Here is a 25,593-nt window from a genome sequence, read left to right as displayed (position 1 = left end):
AACCTGGGCTCCTTGGCAAGCGCAATAGCTCCAGTGTTGTCACAGAAGAGTTTGATCGGCCCCGACGCATTGGGTATGACTCCTAGGTCGATGATGAACTCCTTCACCTAGATTGCTTCATGCACTGCCTCCGAGGGTGCCATGTACTCTGCTTCACATGTAGATCCCGCCATGATGCTTTGCTTGCAACTGCACCAGCTTACTGCCCCACCATTCAAAATATACACGTATCCGGTTTGTGACTTAGAGTCATCCAGATCTGTGTCGAAGCTAGCATCAACGTAACCCTTTACGATGAGCTCTTTGTCACCTCCATAAACGAGAAACATATCCTTAGTCCTTTTCAGGTACTTTAGGATGTTCTTGACCGCTGTCCAGTGTTCCTTGCCGGGATTACTTTGGTACCTTCCTACCAAACTTACGGCAAGGTTTACATCAGGTCTGGTACATAGCATGGCATACATAATAGACCCTATGGCTGAGGCATAGGGGATGACACTCATCTCTTCTTTATCTTCTGCCCTGGTCGGGAATTGAGCCAAGCTCAATCTCACACCTTGCAATACAGGCAAGAACCCTTTCTTGGACTGATCCATATTGAACTTCTTCAATATCTCATCAAGGTATGTTCTTTGTGAAAGACCTATGAAGCGTCTCGATCTATCCCTATAGATCTTGATGCCTCGTATGTAAGCAGCTTCTCCAAGGTCCTTCATTGAAAAACACTTATTCAAGTAGGCCTTAATGCTGTCCAAGAGTTCTATATCATTTCCCATCAAAAGTATGTCATCTACATATAATATGAGAAATGCTACAACGCTCCCACTCACTTTCTTGTAAATGCAGGCTTCTCCATAAGTCTCCATAAACCCAAATGCCTTGATCATCTCATCAAAGTGAATGTTCCAACTCCGAGATGCTTGCACCAGCCCATAAATGGATCGCTGGAGCTTGCATACCTTGTTAGCATTCTCAGGGTCGACAAAACCTTCCGGCTGCATCATATACAGTTCTTCCTTAAGATGACCGTTAAGGAATGCCGTTTTGACGTCCATTTGCCATATCTCATAATCATAGTATGCGGCAATTGCTAACATGATTCAGACGGACTTTAGCTTCGCTACGGGAGAGAATGTCTCATCGTAGTCAACCCCTTGAAATTGTCGATAACCCTTAGTGACAAGTCGAGCTTTATAGATGGTAACATTACCATCCGCGTCCGTCTTCTTCTTAAAGATCCATTTGTTTTCTATCGCTCGCTGATCATCGGGCAAGTCTGTCAAAGTCCATACTTCGTTTTCATACATGGACCCTATCTCGGATTGCATGGCTTCAAGCCATTTGTTGGAATCTGGGCCCGCCATCGCTTCTTCATAGTTCGAAGGTTCACCGTTGTCTAACAACATGGTTTCCAGGACAGGATTGCCATACCACTCTGGTGTGGAACGTGTCCTCGTGGACCTATGAAGTTCAGTAGTAACTTGATGCGAAGTACCTTGATCATCATCATTAACTTCCTCTTCAGTTGGTGCTGGCACCACAGGAACATCTCCCTGAGCTGCGCTACTCACCGGTTCAAGAGGTAGTACTTCATCAAGTTGAACTTTCCTCCCACTTACTTCTCTCGAGAGAAACTCTTTCTCCAGAAAGGACCCGTTCTTGGCAACAAAGATCTTGCCTTTGGATCTGAGGTAGAAGGTATACCCAATGGTTTCCTTAGGGTATCCTATGAAGACACATTTTTCCTACTTGGGTTCGAGCTTTTCAGGTAGAAGTTTCTTGACATAAGGATCGCATACCCAAACTTTTAGAAACGACAGCTTAGGTTTCTTCCCAAACCATAATTCATACAGTGTCATCTCAACGGATTTAGACGGTGCCCTATTTAAAGTGAATGTAGCTGTCTCTAGAGCGTATCCCCAAAAATATAGCGGTACATCGGTAAGAGACATCATAGATCGCACCATATCCAATAAAGTGCGATTACGACGTTCGGACACACCGTTACACTGAGGTGTTCCAGGCGGCGTGAGTTGTGAAATGCTTCCACATTTCCTTCAGTGCGTACCAAATTCATGACTTAAATATTCTCCTCCATGATCTGATCGTAGGAACTTTATCTTTCGGTCACGTTGATTCTCTACCTCATTCTGAAACTCCTTGAACTTTTCAAAGGTCTCAGACTTGTGTTTCATCAAGTAGACATACGCATATCTACTCAAGTCATTAGTGAGAGTGAGAACATAACGATATCCTGCGCGAGACTCAACGCTCATTGGACCGCAGACATCAGTATGTATGATTTCCAATAAGTTGGTTGCTCGCTCCATTGTTTCGGAGAACGGAGTCTTGGTCATTTTGCCCTTGGTCATGGTTCGCATGTGTCAAATGATTTATAATCGAGAGACTCTAAAAGTCCATCAGCATTGAGCTTCTTTATGCGCTTGTCACCAATATGACCAAGGCGGCAGTGACACAAGTATGTGGGACTATCGTTATCAACTTTACATATTTTGGTATTCACACTATGAATATGTGTAACATCATGTTCGAGATTCATTAAGAATAAACCATTGACCATTGGGGCATGACCATATAACATATCTCTCATATAAATAGAACAACCATTATTCTCGGATTTAAATGAGTTGCCATCTCGTATTAAACGAGATCCAGATACAATGTTCATGATCAAACTTGGCACTAAATAACAATTATTGAGGTTTAAAACTACCCCTGTAGGTAAATGTAGAGGTAGCATGCCGACGGCGATTACGTCAACCTTGGAACCATTCCCGACGCGCATCGTCACCTCGTCCTTTGCCAGTCTCCGTTTATTCCGCAGTTCCTCCTTTGAGTTACAAATATGAGCAACCGCACGGGTATCAAATACCCAGGAGCTACTACGAGTACTGGTAAGGTACACATCAATTACATGTATATCACATATACCTTTAGTGTTGCCGACCTTCTTGTCCGCTAAGTACTTGGGGTAGTTCCGCTTCCAGTGACCACTTCCCTTGCAATAAAAGCACTCAGTCTCAGGCTTGGGTCCATTCTTTGACTTCTTCCCAGCAAATGGCTTACCGGGCGCGGCAACTCCCTTGCCGTCCTTCTTGAAGTTCTTCTTACCCTTGCCTTTCTTGAACTTAGTGGTTTTATTCACCATCAACACTTGATGTTCTTTCTTGATCTCTACCTCCGCTGATTTCAGCATTGAATATACCTCAGGAATGGTCTTTTCCATCCCCTGCATATTGAAGTTCATCACAAAGCTCTTGTAGCTCGGTGGAAGCGACTGGAGGATTCTATCAATAACCACATCATCCGGGATATTAACTCCCAGCTGAGTCAGGCGGTTGTGCAACCCAGACATCTTGAGTATGTGCTCACTGACAGAACTGTTTTCCTCCATCTTACAGCTGAAGAACTTGTCGGAGACTTCATATATCTCGACCCGGGAATGAGCTTGGAAAACCATTTTCAGCTCTTCGAACATCTAATATGCTCCGTGTTGCTCAAAACGTTTTTGGAGCCCCGGTTCTACGCTGTAAAGCATGCCGCACTGAACGAGGGAGTAATCATCAACACGAGACTGCCAAGCGTTCATAACATCCTGGTTCTCTGGGATGGGTGCTTCACCTAGCGGTGCTTCTAGGACATAATCTTTCTTGGCAGCTATGAGGATGATCCTCAGGTTCCGGACCCACTCCCTATAGTTGCTGCCATCATCTTTCAGCTTGGTTTTCTCCAGGAACGCGTTGAAGTTGAGGTGAACATGAGCGTTGGCCATTTGATCTACAAGACATATTTGCAAAGGTTTTTAGACTAAGTTCATCTAATCAAATTATTTAATGAACTCCCACTCAGATTACACATCCCTCTAGTCATCTAAGTGATACATGATCCGAGTCGACTAGGCCGTGTCCGATCATCACGTGAGACGGACTAGTCATCATCGGTGAACATCTCCATGTTGATCGTATCTTCCATACGACTCATGTCCGACCTTTCGGTCTCTTGTGTTCCGAGGCCATGTCTGTACATGCTAGGCTCGTCAAGTTAACCTAAGTGTTTTACATGTGTAAATCTGTCTTACACCCGTTGTATGTGAACGTTAAAATCTATCACACCCGATCATCACGTGGTGCTTCGAAACGATGAACTTTCGCAACGGTGCACATTTAGGGTGAACACTTTCTTGAAATTATTATGAGGAATCATCTTATTTACTACCGTCGTTCTAAGTAAACAAGATGCATAAACATAATAAACATCACATGCAATTAAACAGTGACATGATATGGCCAATATCATATAGCTCCTTTGATCTCCATCTTCGGGGCTCCATGATCATCTTCGTCACCGGCATGACACCATGATCTCCATCATCATGATCTCCATCATCGTGTCTCCATGAAGTTGCTTGCCAACTATTACTTCTACTACTATGGCTAACGGTTTAGCAATAAAGTAAAGTAATTACATGGCGATAAATCATTGACACGCAGGTCATACAATATTAAGACAACTCCTATGGCTCTTGCCGGTTGTCATACTCATCGACATGCAAGTCGTGATTCCTATTACTAGAACATGATCTCATACATCACAATATATCATTCATCATTCATCACAACTTTTGGCCATATCACATCACAAATCATATGCTGCAAAAACAAGTTAGACGTCCTCTAATTGTTGTTGCATGTTTTACATGGCTGCAATAGGGTTCTAGCAAGAATGTTTTCTTACCTACGTAAAAGCCACAACGTGATTTGTCAACTTCTATTTACCCTTCATAAGGACCCTTTTCATCGAATCCACTCCAACTAAAGTGGGAGAGACAGACACCCGCTAGCCACCTTATGCAACTAGTGCATGGCAGTCGATGGAACCTGTCTCACGTAAGCGTACATGTAAGGTCGGTCCGGGCCGCTTCATCCCACAATACTGCTGAAGCAAAATAAGACTAGTAATGGCAAGAATGTTGACAACATCAACGCCCACAACAGATTTGTGTTCTACTCCTGCAAAGAGAACTACGCATAGACCTAGCTCATGATGCCACTTTTGGGGAACGTTGCAGAAAATAAAAAAATTCCTACGGTTTCACCAAGATCAATCTATGATTTCATCTAGAAACGAGAGAGAGGAGTGCATCTACATACCCTTGTAGATCGAGCGGAAGCGTTCAAGAGAACGGGGTTGAGGGAGTTGTACTCGTCGTGATCCAAATCACCGGAGATCCTAGCGCCGAACGGACGGTACCTCCGCGTTCAACACACGTACGGTTAGTGAGACGTCTCCTCCTTCTTGATCTAGCAAGGGGAAAGGAGAGGTTGATGAAGATCCAGCAGCACGATGGCATGGTGGTGGATGCAGCAGTGATCCCGGCAGGGCTTCGCCAAGCGTCCGCGAGAGGGAGAGGTGTAGCAAGGGGGAAGGGAGGCGCCAAGTACAAGGGTGCGGCTGCCCTCCCTCCCCCGCTTTATATAGGGCCCCTAGGGGGGCGCCGGCACTAGGAGATGGGATCTCATAGGGGGGGCGGCGGCCAAGGGGGGTGCCTTGCCCCCCAAGGCAAGTGGAGGCGCCCCCCACCCCTAGGGTTTCCAACCCTAGGCGCAGGCGGGGCCCAAGGCGGGGTGCACTAGCCCACCAGGGGCTGGTTCCCCTCCCACTTCAGCCCATGGGGCCCTCCGGGATAGGTGGCCCCACCCGGTGGACCCCCGGGACCCTTCCGGTGGTCCTGGTACAATACCGGTGACCCCCGAAATTTTCCCGATGGCCGAAACCTGACTTCCTATATATAATTCTTTACCTCCGGACCATTCCGGAACTCCTCATGACGTCCGGGGTCTCATCTGGGACTCCGAATAACTTTCAGCTTACTGCATACTCATATCTCTACAACCCTAGCGTCACCGAACCTTAAGTGTGTAGACCCTACGTGTTCGGGAGACATGCAGACATGACCGAGATGCCTCTCCGGTCAATAACCAATAGCGGGATCTGGATACCCATGTTGGCTCCCACATGCTCCTCGATGATCTCATCGGATGAACCACGATATTGAGGATTCAATCAACCCTGTATATAATTCCCTTTGTCAATCGTTACGTTACTTGCCCGAGACTCGATCGTTGGTATCCCAATACCTCGTTTAATCTCATTATCGGCAAGTCACTTTACTCGTACCGTAATGCATGATCCCGTGACCAGACACTTGGTCACATTGAGCTCATTATGATGATGCATTACCAAGTGGGCCCAGAGATACCTCTCCATCATGCTGAGTGACAAATCCCAGTCTCGATTCATGCCAACCCAACAGACACTTTCGGAGATAGCCGTGGTGCACCTTTATAGTCACCCAGTTACGTTGTGACGTTTGGCACACCCAAAGCACTCCTACGGTATCCGGGAGTTGCACAATCTCATGGTCTAAGGAAATTATACTTGACATTTGGAAAAGCTCTAGCTAAACGAACTACACGATCTTTGAGCTATGCTTAGGATTGGGTCTTGTCCATCACATCATTCTCCTAATGATGTGATCCCGTTATCAATGACATCCAATGTCCATAGTCAGGAAACCATGACTATCTGTTGATCAACGAGCTAGTCAACTAGAGGCTCACTAGGGACATGTTGTGGTCTATGTATTAACACGTGTATTACGATTTTCGGATAATACAAATATAGCATGAATAACAGACAATTATCATGAACAAAGAAATATAATAATAACCATTTTATTATTGTCTCTAGGGCATATTTCAAACAAATTATACATACTGATGTGTGCAGTCCAATGAGCGTTGAGGCTCGCGGTGGCTATCGTTATGTTCTCACCCTCACTGATGACTTAAGTAGATATGGGTATGTCTATTTAATGAAACACAAGTCTGAGACCTTTGAAAAGTTCAAGGAATTTCAGAATGAGGTAGAAAATCAATGTGACAGAAAAATAAAGTTCTTACAATCAGATTGTGGGGGAGAATATTGAAGTCACGCGTTTGGGACACACTTAAGGAAATGTGGAATTGTTTCACAACTCACGCCGTCTGGAACACCTCAGCGTAATGGTGTGTCTGAACGTCGTAATCGCACTCTATTGGATATGGTGCGGTCTATGATGTCTCTTACCGATTTACCGCTATCATTTTGGGGATACGCTTTAGAGACAGCTACATTCACTTTAAATAGGGCACCGTCTAAATCCGTTGAGACGACACCGTATGAATTATGGTTTGGAAAGAAACCTAAGCTGTCGTTTCTAAAAGTTTGGGGATGCGATGCTTATGTCAAGAAACTTCAACCTCAAAAGCTCAAACCCAAGTTGGAAAAATGCGTCTTCATAGGATACCCTAAGGAAACCATTGGGTATACCTTCTACCTAAGATCCGAAGGCAAGATCTTTGTTGCCAAGAACGGGTCCTTTCTGGAGAAAGAGTTTCTCTCGAAAGAAATAAGTGGGAGGAAAGTAGAACTCGATGAAGTACTGCCTCTTAAACCGGAAAGTAGCGCAGCTCAGGAAGATGTTCCTGTGGTGCCTGCACCGACTAGAGAGGATCGAATCAAGTTACTACTGAACTTCATAGGTCCACAAGGACACGTTCCACACCAGAATGGTATGGCAACCCTGTCCTGAAAATCATATTGTTAGACAATGGTGAACCTTCGAACTATGAAGAAGCGATGGCGGGCCCAGATTCCAACAAATGGCTAGAAGCCATGCAATCCGAGATAGGATCCATGTATGAAAACAAAGTATGGACTTTGACAGACTTTCCCGATGATCTGCAAGCGATAGAAAACAAATGGATCTTTAAGAAGAAGACGGACGCGGATGGTAATGTTACCATCTATAAATCTCGACTTGTCGCTAAGGGTTATCGACAAGTTCAAGGGGTTGACTACAATGAGACCTTCTCACCCGTAGCGAAGCTGAAGTCTGTCCGAATCATGTTAGCAATTGCCGCATTCTACGATTATGAGATATGGCAAATGGACGTCAAAACGGCATTCCTTAACGACTTCCTTAAGGAAGAATTGTATATGATGCAGCCGGAAGGTTTTGTCGATCCTAAGAATGCTAACAAGGTATGCAAGCTCCAGCGCTCCATCTATGGGCTGCTGCAAGCATCTCAGAGTTGGAACATTCGCTTTGATGAAATGATCAAAGCGTTTGGGTTTATGCAGACTTAAGGAGAAGCCTGCGTTTCCAAGAAAGTGAGTGGGAGCTCTGTAGCATTTCTCATATTATATGTAGGTGACATACTTTTGATGGGAAATGATATAGAACTTTTGGACAACATTAAGGCCTACTTGAATAAGTGTTTTTCAATGAAGGACCTTGAAGAAGCTGCTTATATATTAGGCATCAAGATCTATAGAGATAGATCGAGACACCTCATAGGTCTTTCACAAAGCACATACCTTGATAAAATATTGAAGAAGTTCAATATGGATCAGTCCAAGAAGGGGTTCTTACCTGTGTTGCAATGTGTGAAATTGAGCTCGGATCAATGCCCGACCACGACAGAAGATAGAGAAAAGATGAGTGTCATCCCCTATGCCTCGGCTATAGGGTCTATTATGTATGCCATGCTGTTACCAGACCTGATGTAAACCTTGCCGTAAGTTTGGTAGGAAGGTACCAAAGTAATCCCGGCATGGAACACTGGACAACGGTTAAGAATATCCTAAAGTACCTGAAAAGGACTAAGGATATGTTTCTCGTTTATGGAGGTGACGAAGAGCTCGTCGTAAAGGGTTACGTCGACGCTAGCTTCGACACAGATCTGGATGACTCTAAGTCACAAACCGGATACGTGTATATTTTGAATGGTGGGGCAGTAAGCTAGTGCAGTTACAAGCAAAGCATCGTGGCGTGATCTACATGTGAAGCGGAATACATGGCAGCCTCGGAGGTAGCACATGAAGCAATCTGGATGAAGGAGTTCATTACCGACCTAGGAGTTATTCCCAATGCGTCGGGGCCGATGACTCTCTTCTGTGACAACACTGGAGCCATTGCCCTCGCCAAGGAGCCCAGGTTTCACAAGAAGACCAGGCACATCAAGCATCGCTTCAACTCCATTCGTGAAAATGTTCAAGATGGAGACATAGATATTTGCAAAGTGCATACGGATCTGAATGTCGCAGATCCTTTGACTAAACCTCTTCCGCGAGCAAAACATGATCAACACCAGAACTCTATGGGTGTTCGATTCATCACAATGTAACTAGATTATTCACTCTAGTGCAAATGGGAGACTGTTGGAAATATGCCCTAGAGGCAATAATAAAATGGTTGTTATTATATTTCCTTGTTCATGATAATTGTCTATTGTTCATGCTATAATTGTGTTATCCGGAAATCGTAATACATGTGTGAATACATAGAACACAACATGTCCCTAGTGAGCCTCTAGTTGACTAGCTCATTGATCAACAGATAAGTCATGGTTTCCTGACTATAGACATTGGATGTCATTGATAACGGGATCACATCATTAGGATAATGATGTGATGGACAAGACCCAATCCTAAGCATAGCACAAGATCGTGTAGTTCATTTGCTAGAGCTTTTCTAATGTCAAGTATCATTTCCTTAGACCATGAGATCGTGTAACTCCCGGATACCGTAGGAGTGCTTTGGGTGTGCCAAACGTCACAACGTAACTGGGTGGCTATAAAGATATACTACAGGTATCTCCGAAAGTGTCTGTTGGGTTGACACGGATCGAGACTGGGATTTGTCACTCCGTATGACGGAGAGGTATCTCTGGGCCCACTCGGTAATGCATCATCATAATGAGCTCAATGTGACCAAGTGGTTGGTCACGGGATCATGCATTACGGAACGAGTAAAGTGACTTGCCGGAAACGAGATTGAACGAGGTATTGGGATACCGACGATCGAATCTCGGCCAAGTAACGTACCGTGTGACAAAGGGAATTGTATACGGGATTGCTTGAATCCTTGACATCGTGGTTCATCCGATGAGATCATCGTGGAACATGTGGGAGCCAACATGAGTATCCAGATCCCGCTGTTGGTTATTTGCCGAAGAGTTGTCTCGGTCATGTCTGCGTGATTCCCGAACCCGTAGGGTCTACACACTTAAGGTTCAGTGATGCTAGGGTTATTAGGAAGACTTGTATGTGATAACCGAATGTTGTTCGGAGTCTCGGATGAGATCCCGGAAGTCACAAGGAGTTCCGGAATGGTCCGGAGGTGAAGATTTATATATGGCAAGTTGTAATATGGTCATCGGAAAGGTTCGGGGGCATGCTGGTATTGTACCGGGGTCACCGGAAGGGTTCCAGGGGTCCACCGGGAGGGGCCACCTCTCCCGGAGGGCCTCATGGGCCGTAGAGGGAAGGGAACCAGCCCTTAGAGGGCTGGGCGCAACCCCCCCTTGGGCCCATGCGTCTAGGGTTGGGGGGAAACCCTCAAGGGGGCGCCCCCCCTTGCTTGGGGGCAAGTCCCCCCCTTGGCCGCCCCCCTCTAGATCTCATCTAGAGGGGGCCGGCCCCCTTCCTCCTCCCCCTAGAAATAGAGGGGTGAGGGGAGGGATGCACACACACCTCCAAAGCGCAACCTCTCCCCTCCCCAACACCTCTCCTCCTCCGAAGAAGCTTGGCGAAGCCCTGCCGGTGTACTGCCTCTCCATCACCACCACACGGTCGTGCTGCTGCTGGAGATCTCTTCCTGAACCTCTCCCTCCTCCTTGCTAGATCAAGGCATGGGAGACGTCTCCGCTCCTTACGTGTGTTAAACGTGGAGGTGCCGTCCGTTTGGCGCTAGGATCATCGGTTATTTGGATCACGATGAGTACGACTCCTTCAACCCCGTTCTCTTGAACGCTTCCGCTCGCGATCTACAAGAGTATGTAGATGCATCTCTCTCTCGTTGCTAGATGACTCCATAGATTGATCTTGGTGATGCGTAATTCTTATTTATTTTCTGCAACGATCCCCAACACATACCCGGCAGGCGTCCTGGTTGAGGAGTGCGCCGGACTGGTAGGTGCCCCATACCAGGCAGGCGTCCTGGTTGGGCCCTCAAGTCTTAGATTTTTAGATTTGGCTACGACGTCTGTTTGGTATTAGGCCCAGGCTATCAGCGCCCATTCATCAATTGGATAGGTGTAGCGATAGTTGTTGCTTACACGGTGGCTTTAGTCTTGCTGTTGTATGACTTTGTAAGGTCTTGCGAGAATAATTAATAAAGTGGCCGCATGCATCGTCCGGATGCAGAGGCCGAGGGTCATCCTCCTTTTCTAAAAAAAACAAGGAGTATTACTTAAACAACTCAATTTGCAATTAATCAAATTGATTAGAAAGTTACTTCCAAAAGGGTACTATTGCATTAGGGCAGTCCTAGTGCACCATATAGGAGTTTCGATGCGCTGCTACCTCTGTCGTGCTTTATTAATCCCCTTCGCACTTTGTGTAATACTTCCAAGGTTTTCCAAGAAGAACATGTTGCATCCATATTAACAAGATCACACAATATGTTCAAGCGATGACATCTACCCAAGGAAAGCGATTTATAGGCACATCATCGATGTCCACACCCTACCTGTCAACGTCGGATTTGTAGTGGATGGTCACCACCAACATACCTCGTCAAGCTTCTTGTTGCCGTTGTTATCCATTGAGGAGGGCACCCGCTCTTGGATGTATGAGAGTGAGATCGGGGAGCGACAAAGATGGTTCTCGCACCTTCTTAAGGGCGGTACACGTGAACAACTATGTTGTGTTCCTTCCGTATTTTCATTTGTATAGACGTAAGTAGGTCCAATGAAATTATTGTTTTATATACATGTGTAGACTATGAAGATAGAGCCACATATAGCCTGAGCACTCCGAATGTTAATAACAGTTTAGTAGACATAGAGTTTAAATGCTGGCAAAGAAATGATAAAAGAGCAGGACGATAAGAGTTATTTACTATGTATAAAAGCATACCGACGTTTAGACACTACTTGCTCGCAAAATTCGTGTGACATGAACAAATGCTCTTTAAACAGAGATGCACAATTAACACACGTGTTTATTCACAGAGGATAGAACGAGCACCTGATCGGTGAACAACAACATCTTAGTCTCGAAGAGGTAAATAGAAACAACAACGACGACGACGACGACCGATAATAGTACACTAGATCAGAATCGCGCCCTGGCGCGAGGGTGCCGGTCCAAACACCATGTTTAGCATATGCATTCACACTGTATACATCATACAAAGAATAATGGCCAAGGTAACAGTATTTACAATCCACTCAGTATATACCGTAAAGGAAAATCCAAGGACAATCTATGTACAGTTGTACTCAGCCATCAACCATAGTATCTTGAACTTTAACAATAGGCTTATCAAAATTAAAATGGCCTAAGTAAGCATTGGCCCTAATCCAATACGTAAAATCCATAGCATAGAAAGCATCACAAGCATAGAAAGCATATCTTTGTCAGCCAAGCAACCAGATTTAAGCAAAGTAATTTTTGCACTCATTATTATGTCAACCATGATAAAAATAAAAAACTAACAAAGAATCATTCAGAAGTAAGGTTTGTTTGTATGCACACAATAAGGAGCCACCTAACAATGTATAAACATAGAAAGCACGTAGCACAATAGGTTTAGTAGCAAATATCACAGGCATAGGACGTACAAAAGCACATGGTAGCTTACATACAATCCACAACTTTGCATGTCTTGGGCATAATGTAGACCAGGAGGAATGACGACACGACGCGTTCATACTGATTGGTCCTCCAAGATCCAATGTAGAGGTGTTGAAAAAGATGGTCACACAGATCTTGCCGTCATCATGTACAACACGATCATACTGAGCCGGTGATTAGTGTAAGGTGTGCTAGGAGCATGTCAAGAAATGCCCGGTGTGGGATCCTAAACACTCGCTTGGTATCCTGTAGTGCCCGAGAACATAAAACATAAGGCCACGAGGAGCTGCTTACAGTAATTGCATCACAGCACGGGAGATATATCAGAGAAATCAGTCGCGGATAAAAGCAGACATAGTGTTAAAAAAAGATATGTTAAGTCTATCGGTTAATCAGATTGTCTTGAGCATGTGATGAGCATTTTTAAGAACAACGGGGCTATTAATCAGTTGAAAATACAACTTGTTTTAGTAAGAGCAGTCGATAAGGTAAGATCAATATGATCACCTTCAAAGACAGAAATCTAATTATCACGTAGAATGCTTGCGCTTTGTAAACAAAATACATCTACATAGAAGGCCTAGACAACATCTAATCAATCGAGGAAACACCTACAGAGCTATTAACTACACGAAGAGCACGTCAAAGAAATAGAGTTAAAATCATCACACTGCCTGGATCTAAATATCACTATTTCTTTACTACTATCTGCGAGCATCAATAGTCCCTAGATCAGATGCGTGTTTCTTTGCAGAGTTAGCAATGTTTACATCTATGAGTACTTCTTTTAATTATAAAAATTCCCGAGTCACACACTCATCATATTTTTGCAACCGTCCAGTAAAATCAGAGAGGGGATAGGACGGGTTTCACCTGACCTGTGCAAGCGCCCGTAGACGGTTGTTAGTGGAGCCAGCGGAACCTGACGAATCATGGACATCGAGCTCTTCGTCAGCCATCTCCATCTGAACAGAACACGTGGATCCAAGAAATTACTTAGAGGCGGGCACACATTTAGAGTTCAAAAGGAAAAAAAACTATGTAACCGTCCATTAATGAGGACTGACCTGGTCAGTGGAGCTGAGCTGCGAAGGGAGAATGGAGATAGAGGGCTTGTCCGGGCACCAAGAGCTCTAACAATGGGGAAACCCCGTAGTTCGGTCTTTTTCCTCTGGTGAATTCTGCGCCATCCTTACATGATTCATTAGCAGCCACCAAGAAACGATCTGCAGAAAACAAAATCAAAGTGAAATCAAATGGAATCACATGCAGGAAGCAGTGAAGTACTATACATGCAAAAAAAAGACACGAGGAAGGAAGGGAGCCCAATGGATTATCATTTTCTTCCAATAATTAATTAAATAACATCATCTGCCCCATCATAGGAGCACAAGATGTGTACAGGGCAACAAGAATGCCTCTCATCAGATGGCACTAAGGAAAGCTAATCAGATAGAATACAGAGACGCTAAATGATGGTATGAAGCAGCTCGGTGCATATTGTTATACAGTTCTTGCAATAATGGATCCATAGAGCAGTAGGATATTCAGAACTACATCTTCTGGGAAGACCATCATGACATTCAGTATTATTTAATAGATCCATATTCAGTATGCTATTCTTGAAATTGGAGGATCACTTCAATCCGGATTTTGCTACATGTGAACTTATCAATGCAATTCATTTGTGCTGCTCTCTCTTCCTAAGCTAACCACGGCCATAACCAGGCAAAAAGGGAGGAAACTGGATGGCATAACTGAAAGACCAAGTATACTAGTGGGGCGTAGATGCATACCGAAACGCAACTGTAGAACTGCATGTCATAGGAGAAGAAATAAATCTAGTATATAAATAAGACACAAAACTCTAATAGAAAGAGGAATCAAAATTCCATGAGGGGAATACATCGTAGAATTGGTACTAAAAATTTAATTTGACTAATTTAATGCAGAGACAAATGCAATGAGAAGATAGGAGCATCAATATATATATTCGAGGTCAGTATTCAGTCCCAATCTCTCCAATTCATGCAACATCCTTGCAAGCAAGCATGAGAATTGCAACAATCATCCAGGAACTCATGGTACAACCTACCCAATCTCAACCAGCGCCAAAAATTGGTGATCCCATGAATGCATTAAGTTTGGACCAACTCTCAAAAGTTGTCCCTGAAAAAATTGGACAAAGTGAAACTACTAATACTTTCCACTTACACAAAAAAGAAAGCTATGCACGACTCGGCACATACTTAAAATTGCAAGGTTCAACTGAGTTCACTAAAGAAACTGAATTATCCATACACTTGTGCTGCCGAGGATCGTCGTCAGCTTATTTCAAAAATTTCAATTTAATACAAAATACAAAATAGTGGCAACTAAAAAAAATGGAAGTATAAAAGGAATCATACTTGGACAAAGGAAATTCACTAAACCAAATGAATTTTAAATTTTCACAAGCTATATATTGAAGTCTATACTTGGACAAGCACGTAGATATAACTATGTAAAATCCAGTTCTACTTCATATGCCATGCTTTCGAAAATATCTACAATAAAAGTTGGTTCTTAAGAAAAGAAGATCCACGTTGGAAGAAAAACATCTAGTAAGTTGTCGGCATGGCCGCAAGGGACATACAAAGGTCTTCGTAGCAGCATCTCTTCTGAAAGACCATCGTATCATTCGTATCTCTCTTATCTATCCCAGGTTGTTGCCCATGAAATTTTTCTACTTACACATTTATATAAACAATCGAGGCACGCATCTGCAACCTTAAATTCAGAACACAAATTGAGAAAAAAAAGTGCAGCCACCTAATGAGAATAACCATGAAAGAACACATACATCTCACCAAACAAAGAACTGGTTGTGAACTTGAGGCCAAGACATAAAACGACATCATAAGAGACACTAAGCTCACATGTGTCAGCTTGTCGTTCCTGTCGCCGATGGTGTTATTACTTGAGTAAATGATGAGAGTGGTTAGGGCCTTCTTTCCTTCAGTTTCACATCCCTATCTCATGGTGTTTGCACTCTGGGAGCTTTAAGGGCTTGCAGAACAATATCGTTAGAAACTATTTTCAGGATTAAAACATAAGGATAGGAAAATCCAATGATCTCCTCTGACATATGGCCAAAACACCCTACAGATAAATTCATCATGCATTTTACCTCGAAAACACGCACTCCTCCCCCCAAGCCGCTGAAGGAAGAACATGACCGTGAGACTAAATAATGGAACCATTCTCATAAATCAGTTAAACTTTTAACAATATCATTACCTAATTATGCTACCAAAACAAGTATAAGTTGTTTATCGTCACAAGAAACAACAATATTTTTTACTGTTTAGCCCTAAATGGAGACATCAAATTATGATGTAGATCTTTTCCAAGATGAACACTGAACCCATAACATTGAAATCAAATAAGCCAATGCAAAAGGAAATACAAAAGTGAAACTGATTCGTCACCAGCTCGTCCATATGCAATCACCTTGGTCGTGCAAGCATCCACGAAGCACTTTCGCTTGCCGATGATCAACCTTACTAACAGTCGTACAAATCAAAAGAACATATTGATTTAAGGAGGATAAACAAACACAAAAAACTTTCAGATATTGACATAGGCTACCTTACACTGTCCACATATGCTAATTACAATGTTGGTCGTTTAAGACTCTTGGATGGCCTAAAAGGAGCAGTTTTGGTTTATCTACACCAAGAACAGGAGCAAAGGAGCTCCAGGACAAATATTTTAAACAACATTACACCTAAGGAGCTAGCAATATGTGAAAATAAATATTCCAATAGAGAGCAAATAAGTCATATTTACTGCAAGAGGATCATGGTCAAATTCAGTATCAGACATGGCTCGAGGCAATGAACAATGCCAAGGAATCAAGTACCACTTAGATCAAAACAACCTAGAACTAAATACACGAAGTAGACTATAATCTAGTGAATGAACATGTGTCAAATCAATCAAATGAGGCAAATCATGGATAACAAAGCGAGGCCACCACCATTGGGGCCTCATGTCCATCTTCTCCAAAGCACTGAGAAAACAAAACTGAATGTTAAACAGTGTTGTATTCCCGATCCAAATTGTGTGAGTAATAGCAGCACCAGAGAAGAGTAAACACGGGAGCGATGCACGGCTAAGGTTAGCTAATCTAGATCTCTAATTATTGACATGTACAATAAGTAAGAGCATACTAATGCCTTGGACCTGATGGTGCCAGGTAAACAGGCTAAATATCAAGTTATCAACACTGGACAGGAGTGGCACTAATATTGCTGCTTATTGTGAGCCTCATGTGACTCTGGTAGTTTGCATTGACACCGTACACAGTATGACAAAGACTTTAGCTGAAAAGAAATGGTGGACGTAGTAATTAAACAGCCTATGTATAAGAATCCATGTGGATTATTAAGTCATATACCATCAAAGGTTTTTTGCTTCCTGCAATGGACACAAATTTTTACAATATTGAAGGAAATAATTTGGCATAGCTACATAACTGATTTTCTACCTGACTGTGAGCTACAACCACGATGCCCAAATGCTGGAAACGGCATATGCCAATCAGGATACCTCACAAAATATTCTCAGAATGCATTGACGAATATTTATGCAAACCAACCACTGTTGCGTCACCTTCTCACCTGCAGCTTGGGAGATGGCCACCACCGTTGACCGCCGCTCTGCCTCTTGTCGGCTGGATCCACCCCTGCTGTGGTTGTCGGCGTTGATGGAAAGCAGAGTGTCTTGGAGCGGCACGCCACTGTCGACCATAAAGAGCACTAAAACTTTTGCTAACAATATCATAAGACCAGTAACATATATGTATACATCCTAAATAGTAAATATCGATAATCCTTCATATCATCTAAGATTAAAATTCAGCTGGTAGGCTTCTCACTATTAATTCAGTAGGAGATGGCTACCTCATCTTTTACTATTTTTTACACCTAAAAGTAAAATATATGGCTTCTCACTATTAATTCAGGAGGTAGGCTGCTCACTGAGAGTTTTTACAATGTCAATCATAGGATTCAATGATTCATACCTCTGTATCGATGGAAAATGCATCATAAACATGATCCTAGTCTTGTTCAGCTACTACATCTTTAAATTTAAGCTGCCGAAGAGTAGGATCTATCACATTTGGGTAGCTTCCTTTGTATTCTTGAGTACAGTGTGATTAACATTATTCAGTGAGAAACCAATTTTGGCTAGCAAGAACAGAGGGTAAGCCTCAAACTCACCATGGCTAAGAAAAGGTCGCCGCTCGCATGAGAGCCAATTTCAACAGAGGGTAAACTCCAAACTCACCATGGAATCCTGCCTTTGCTTCGCTCCTGCTTCTTCTGACAAAATTAACAAAGTTCAAAAAAGATTAGTAGAAGCCCAAGATCCTGGAGGCACAAACTCCAAACATCAGAAATTACTTTTTGAAAAGAAGAAGCAATTTGACCTTTGCTAGGCTAAACAAAAAAAGAAAGATCGTGATAATATTTAGATGACAATCGAGGTGGTTTGCACAATCTGACATATAAGTTCTAACTACACATGGATAAAGACAGATGGCCAATTACCTGATAGACCTATTGTTGTGGTTATTTTGTTGTCCATCCAATAGAAAAGAAAATGTATCCTTTCTTCTGTAGGAATCTGAGAGGGACACACAAGTTGTTCAAAGTTGTCCTGACCAAAGACAGAGTCAGTATAAGACCAAAAGAAGTAGACCAACAATCTTGAGACATCTCATATTCAAATGCATATGCAGAAAGACCTACCCTGGCTACCCTGCAACCAATTTGTCTGCTAGTATCAGATAGGAACAAAAAATTCCTTGAGGAAGGATACAACCTCACGACAAATCGGTCCTCCTAAACAGAAAATAAACAGGTACCCAACAAGCTAAGGAAGGCAACAAAAACTACTGTGCAGATACCTAGGACACATCTAGTTCTACCCAACCCCTCAATTCTAACCTATTCACAAAATGCAAAATTGAAGAACACAACATCATGAGAAAAAAATGCAAAGCTGGATCTGCCTCTCTATGAACACCACACCAAATTGCTAGGGTTTTCTATTCCATGCTCAGTAGTTTGAAATCTCCAGGTCCAGATTCTCTAGGGAGGGAGAGGGGGAGGGGGGAGAGATGCACCTGGAGGTCTAGCAGGCGCAACACGAAGGAGTGGTGAGCTCATCGTTGCCGCTGCTCTCACGACGAGCTTGCAGTCGCATCGCATCAGCCCGACCGCCGCCACTACTGATGGCGTCGGCACGGAGAAGGCAGTGACGGAGGAAGCATCCCTCCATCCAGGGAACCACGCCGGGGAGCTCCTGGTCGCCAGGCTGTGCGGCGGCTGCCGCGGCCCCTTACTGCCGTCGGATCAGGCGCGCGAGCTCGTAGGCGGAGCTACAACGCAAGCGGCAGCTGCACCCCTCCGGGTGACGTAGGAGAAGGAGGACCGACGGAGGAGGGGCAAGAAGGAGCCAACGGGGAGGAGGCGCCGGAGGAGAAGGAAGGAAGAGGCGAGGCCGGGAGGAGATTTGGAAGGAAAGAGAGGTGAGGCGAGAGGAAGGGGAAGGGGGCGGTGCGAGTGCAGCTGTGCGGGAGGAGCGACGGCTAGGTGCAGCTGGGGGCGGAGGATGGGGGCGGCGGCGGCGGATGGGGAAGAACGCAGGCGGCAGCGGATGGGGAAGAACGCAGGCGGGGCGGCGAGGACTGAGGGAGGGAGAGGGAGAGGAAAGGGCGGCGGCGATGCGGGCGGGGCGGCGGCAATGCCGGCGGGAGAAGGAGGGGAGAGGGCGGGGCGATGCGGGCGGGGCCGCGAGGACGAGGGAGGGGGCGCGAGTGCGGGCTAGGTCATCTCCACGCGGGTGGTCAAGTTTTATACACCTGCAGGCGAAATGACGAAAATGCCCCCGGCGGGGCAGACTAATTACGCGCGGTGGCACGAAACGGTAGTAACTATTCATTCCAGCAGTAACTTTTTTTGATCCGACGGACGCGGTCGCTCTAGGGGTCGATCCGACGGCCCAGATCCGATCAAGCCCGCCGATCCAACGGCCAGGAATCCCAAACGGCTGAGGAACCGGGAGGATCACTGGCATTCTTATTACTCGATGCATTGTCAGCGTGCATTGTGAGGCCACATGTACGCATAAATACGGTGACAATTCTCATCTTATATGAGCTTCTCTTATTAGCGGAACAAGTCTTGTGATCTGAGTTGAACTGGTTAGTTCTTTTTGCAACGTGGGCCGCACGTGCCATTGATGGTGGAGCGCATGTTGGCACACCGGAACATCTTGACACGGCCTGTCTGCACCGCGCGGCATGTGGAGCAGCCCTTGGGGCACTGAGGATGGGCGTCGTCACATACATCGACCCCCGAGAATGACCTGCATTTGTCACAACACTTGGGGAAGTAGTTGGCTGCACGCACACATAGCATGGTATCATGTTAGTAATCACTTATAAGATATATAAGACATCAATGGAATTGCAAAAAGGCAATCAAACTTTTTAAAGGAAACAAATAGAATAAAGAAGCATGAACAACTACGAACCATTCATGTGTGGGAGGATTCCCATGACCAGGATGGCCTGGAGGACAAGGATCGCCACGAGCTTGGTGTTCTTCATGGTTGATTTTAAGGTTTTCGAGCAAATCTCTCTCACTTATCTCTTTAGGTTGTGAGTGGAATACTATGTTGTAATTGCTGTTGTTGGCCAGAGTTAGTAGCACCTCTATTTATAGGTGCAGATTTGGCGCCTTACTTTCCAATCTACCATGCCCGCGTGCCATCAACTGGGTGAGTGGGATGATAAAGTTCGACACACAACGTGCACCACTATACACATATTTTTTTCACATGTTCAATGGACATGCAAATTGGCAATCATTCGACTTGTAGGCCAAATCTAGGCCAAGCTAATTGTTATGTCTTCATCTATAACCTTTCAAAAACATCTCCATCTGTATTTGGTGAAGACACTTGGAACACGATCTTCAAATGTATCATGCACATAGCTCATGCACCACCTCTCGCCTCCTTGAGTATAGGACATACCTGGACCAAATGGATACATGTAAAGTTTAAGCGTGTTTCTGATTATAAGTTTTTTGAGATTCTTTAATGTCTAAGTCAACACATTGAGCTTTCCTACGTGTCATGCATGGATAAGTGTATTGAGATTACATCGGACCGCTAGCATCATCGACTTAGACAAAAGAAAACCTCACTCAACCTAAGTACCACAAACACATTTCATTAATAACCTACATATAATCATAAAGTTTTCTTACTTCAAAAGCTAGCACATTTTCATTATTCACTAAAAAAATTACCTCATAAATAGACTCGTTATACTACATACTCTCTCACAACTAGCCTATGCTTCTTTGGATCTAATAGGTGGCCAACAAAAACGAGGCGGATCACTGCTATTGAACTAATAGGTGTGACAGGGTAAATATGAAATACGTGTCTGTACATTAAGAAGTTTACCTTTTCTTTTTTGAAATATTTTGACTTTGCTTCTATGGCTTGGGATTAGGAAGTCTAGGAGGAGTGAGCTTTGTTCTTACTCTCTCATCCGTGATATTACTCCTGGTCGCATCCAGGACATTGTATGCAATGACTCTGTGACATGAATAAAGAGCTGCCTTACTAATGTTCAAAAAAGTTCCTTATCACTTTATAGAGTTACCTCGGTTTCGTTTGACATGAACAATTCCCTTTCCAATACACATCAGGTCTACACGGCTACTATCTTCACATATCTACCACCGCCACTTTACTCACCCCTTACTTGTCTCCGCGTCACGTCACCGCCACATTTCATAAGATTAATATGGACTGTGAAGGTATATAGATAGGCACGCCATGGTAGAGAAATAATGCGCTAAAAGGATACACATGGCTTGTAACTTTGTGTATCAAATTCAAATTAGGAGAACCAAGTGTCGCACGTGTGTTTAGCAGCACGGGCGTGTTCGCTGCCCACCAGTGTTCGAGTCCTGGACTTAGCACTGTGTGGCTCATGTGTTTCTTCTATAAACTAAACCACCAAGGGCTACAGTCTTTTTCTTTGGGGCGATAACAAAGGGACAAACCTTACTAAAGCCAGGTCACCGACAAGAAAAATAGGCATACGACTCCCTTTGCAGCAAATCAAACGATCTTCCATGTTCTTCTTAAACCAGAACACGGTCTTCAATTGGTAAAAGTGTTCACCAGCGAGAAAAAACATACTACTCGCGTGGGAGCTTCAGGACCTGCTGTCGCGTACTGCAGTGCAGATTGCACGGGCGCAAATTACTGCAGTTGTAAACACACAGCTTTCACGTTCTATTTGTACGCACAGAACTTGGCCCTTGTGTGATAGAAGAAGTTGCCCCTTGCATGATAGAAACGGCATCACTGAGCCAGTCAATGTCGCATAGCCTTTGCTAAAGAAAGGGAAAATGTCGCATGGCCGGCCAGGCGGCCACTACTTCCACGTGAGCTTGAGATTGCATCAAGCCATGATGACGAGCCCAGTACCACATGCAAAACTTGTACGGAGTACGTACTACGGCTATAGAAGGCACAGGTGGCTGGCAACAAGTGCAGACACCATCGAGCCATGGTAAATTTCTGCCGCAAAGAATAGGCACTGTAACATGTAAAATGCAAGGTAAAAACACTCCACGGATCGTTGCAATGTCTTCCAAGAAGAAAATGGCTTGCATCCATATTAACTACATGTCTACATCACACGATATATTTAATTGATGATATTTACCAAAGTAAAGGAGTAAGTTGCATTGGTGAGCACCCTGGCCTCTTATTAGAGCATCTACAGCCGGACTCAGTAAATCCGGCAAGACCATTGGAGAGTGGAGTGAAGTGGCTAGGATTTGCTTCGGCGAGCGGATGAGGACGAATGTATGTGCGATCGGGTGGGCCAACGTCGGCCGGGTCCGATGTGGCGGGCTGTCCCGGGCATGCCAAGACGCCCCCATATCCGCCACATTTTTGGGTTGGATATGAGGGTGCCGGTCAGTGTTTGAAGCCAGTTTGCGACGGTCGTCCGGGCGTTTGAGAAAGGTTTGAGACGCCCGACTGTAGATGCTCTTACTCATTTGGATCTATAAGCAGCCGGCATCCAGCCTACCTCCCGACATCGAGTTTGCAATGGATTGTTGCCGCCAATGGAACGAGCGAGAGACCTGGGGCTAGGGGCAGGGGTGGTGGGGATGATTCTCATACCTTCTCAAGGGCGACACACGTGAACAATTACGTTCTGTATTTCTTTACGCATTTCCTTATATATAGACTTAAAGTAGACACAATAAATTTATTATTTGGCACATATATGTATGCATTGGGACCAAGAGGGTAGATCTACCAATAGTCTGAGCACTCTGAATGTTACAGACAATTTGGCAGCCAAAAATTTCGAATTTTGGGAGAGAGAATAGTAGGACAATAAGAGTTCTCTACAGTGCAGACAAGTAGAAAGATATTAAAGCCATGTCCCTAAGAAAATGGCGTGACATGACCAAAGGCATTTTAAGCTGAGACACACAACCAACACACGTTTTTATTCGCGGATGATACAACAGGCACCTGAAAGGCGAGCAACAACAGACAACTCTTGAAGAAGAAATTAAAACGAAGAACAATGACGGTGATGAAACAACGACGACCGACAACAGCGTATGTATTGTCGGTATGCAAGGTGGAGCCACAGGCACGCACAAACACTGTGACAAGCTGGCTCATCATCTGAGCTTTATTTTAGACGGCACACCACGTCTGAGCCTGAAGCCCTGAACGGATCAGTGCTTCTTGCATGGCCCGCCGCAGGTGCCGTCGACGGTGCTCTTCATGTCGGCGCACCGGAACGTCTTGTGAGGGCTCGGCGTCACCACGCGGCAGGCCGAGCAGCCCTTGGGGCACTGGGGGTGTGCGTCGTCGCAGACGTCGACCCCCGAGAAGGACCTGCAGTTGTTGCAGCACTTCGGGAAGTAATCGGCTGCACACATGCATGGCATGACATCACAATTAGTTAATCACATAAGATATAATAAGACTCAATGTAATCACAGAAGGGCATTCAATCTGTCAGGGAAACAAATAGAATAAACAAGCATGAACAACCACCAACCATTCACGTGTGCGAGGATTCCCATGACCATGATGGCCTGGAGGACAAGGATCGCCACGAGCTTGGTGTTCTTCATGGTTGCTTCTATGGTTTGCCGCAAAGCTCTCTCACTTCTGTCTTATGGTTGTGTGTAAAGCTATGTTGTAGTTGTTGTTCGCCAGAGCTCGTAGCACCTCTATTTATAGGTGCAGATTTGGCACCTTACTTGGCAATCTGCTTTGCATGCATGCATGCCATCATGAGCGGGATGATAAAGTTTGAGACACATGGGGGCACCACTGCACACATTTGTGTTCCACATGACATATCCGCACAGGGCAATTATTACACTTGTAGGACAAATCCAAGACTGACTTAAATTTTCTTGAAATATTTTGATTGTGGTTCTGTGGCTTTCGACCACAGAAATCTGCGAGGACAGAGCTTTGTTCTTACTCTCTCTTGCATGCTGTTAGAGCATCTTCAACAGACGCCCAAAAAAGCAACGCGCTAAAATAATTTTACAGCGTCATTTTAGTAATTTTAGCGCGCCATGGCAGATTCAGTCCAGCAGACGCACAAAAATATAGCGCGTACCGGACGGCGCGCAACGGTCCAGCAGACGCACTAAAAAAATAAAGCATCACAAATATATCTACAACAAACAGGTCCCTAACATTTACAGATAAATCCATCTGATCAAAACAAAAACGCAATTAGGTCCCCAATTGTTGGATCGTTGAAATCCCGGCCACCACACGCGAGCTAGCTTGATGCACAAACACGAGCTAGCTAGCTTGGCTTCCCTATCAGCTGGCTTGCAATCGATCTGAAACCGCGAGCTCCGCTTGCAACGCTTGTTGGAAATATGCCCTAGAGGCAATAATAAAAGGATTATTATTATATTTCCTTGTTCATGATACTTGTCTTTTATTCATGCTATAATTGTATTATCCGGAAATCGTAATACACGTGTGAATACATAGACCACAATACGCCCCTAGAAAGCCTCTAGTTGACTAGCTCGTTGGTCAACGGATAGTCATGGTTTCCTGACTATAGACATTGGATGTCGTTGACAACGGGATCACATCATTAGGAGAATGATATGATGGACAAGACCCAATCCTAAGCATAACACAAGATCGTGTAGTTCGTTTTGCTAGAGCTTTTCCAGTGTCAAGTATCTTTTCCTTAAACCATGAGATCGTGTAACTCCCGGATACCGTAGGAGTGCTTTGGGTGTACCAAACGTCACAACGTAACTGGGTGACTATAAAGGTGCACTACAGATATCTCCGAAAGTGTCTGTTGGGTTGACACGGATCGAGACTGGGATTTGTCACTCCGTATTACGGAGAGGTATGACTGGGCCCACTCGGTAGTGCATCATCATAATGAGCTCAAAGTGACCAGGTGTCTGGTCACGGGATCATGCATTACGATACGAGTAAAGTGACTTGCCGGCAACGAGATTGAATGAGGTATTGGGATACCGACGATCGTATCTCGGGCAAGTAACATACCGTCTGACAAAGGGAATAGTATACGGGGTTGTTTGAATCCTCGACATCGTGGTTCATCCGATGAGATCATTGAGGAGTATGTGGGAGCCAACATGGGTATCCAGATCCCGCTGTTGGTTATTGACTGAAGAGCTGTCTCGGTCATGTCTGCATGTCTCCCGAACCCGTAGGGTCTACACACTTAAGGTTCGGTGACGCTAGGGTTAT

The 25,593-nt window shown here is 44.5% G+C and overlaps 2 protein-coding genes across 2 annotated transcripts; both read right to left on the bottom strand.

The window, feature by feature from the left end:
• Positions 1-19,671: 19,671 nt before the first annotated feature.
• On the bottom strand, positions 19,672-20,439 carry LOC123093117 (Bowman-Birk type proteinase inhibitor B6-like). The gene is made up of 2 exons (XM_044515024.1): positions 20,293-20,439; positions 19,672-20,158 (listed from the first exon to the last, which is right to left on the bottom strand). The coding sequence occupies exons 1-2, from the start codon at positions 20,366-20,368 to the stop codon at positions 19,962-19,964; spliced, it is 273 nt and encodes a 90-aa protein (XP_044370959.1). The 5' UTR covers positions 20,369-20,439; the 3' UTR covers positions 19,672-19,961.
• A 2,850-nt stretch (positions 20,440-23,289) lies between these two features.
• Positions 23,290-24,100, bottom strand: LOC123134029 (Bowman-Birk type proteinase inhibitor B5-like). Its single transcript, XM_044553393.1, has 2 exons — positions 23,882-24,100; positions 23,290-23,749 (listed from the first exon to the last, which is right to left on the bottom strand). Exons 1-2 carry the CDS (start codon positions 23,955-23,957, stop codon positions 23,553-23,555), a joined length of 273 nt encoding a protein of 90 aa, XP_044409328.1. The 5' UTR covers positions 23,958-24,100; the 3' UTR covers positions 23,290-23,552.
• Positions 24,101-25,593: the final 1,493 nt, after the last annotated feature.

The sequence above is a fragment of the Triticum aestivum genome, chromosome 1B (assembly GCF_018294505.1).
Source record: "Triticum aestivum cultivar Chinese Spring chromosome 1B, IWGSC CS RefSeq v2.1, whole genome shotgun sequence".
Taxonomy (NCBI): domain Eukaryota; kingdom Viridiplantae; phylum Streptophyta; class Magnoliopsida; order Poales; family Poaceae; genus Triticum; species Triticum aestivum.
The sequence above is the reverse complement of the archived record's forward strand: the minus strand, read 5'-3'. Positions and strand labels throughout refer to the sequence as shown.

What these genes read in the sequence shown, in the direction of transcription:
- LOC123093117 (XM_044515024.1), bottom strand. Translation starts at nt 20,368, where the DNA reads ATGAAGAACACCAAGCTCGTGGCGATCCTTGTCCTCCAGGCCATCCTG. An exon ending in AATCCTCCCACACATGAATG is followed by an intron (nt 20,159 to 20,292) that starts GTTCGTAGTTGT and finishes GTGTGCGTGCAG; the next exon opens with CCAACTACTTCCCCAAGTGT.
- LOC123134029 (XM_044553393.1), bottom strand. Translation starts at nt 23,957, where the DNA reads ATGAAGAACACCAAGCTCGTGGCGATCCTTGTCCTCCAGGCCATCATG. An exon ending in AATCCTCGCACACGTGAATG is followed by an intron (nt 23,750 to 23,881) that starts GTTGGTGGTTGT and finishes GCATGTGTGCAG; the next exon opens with CCGATTACTTCCCGAAGTGC.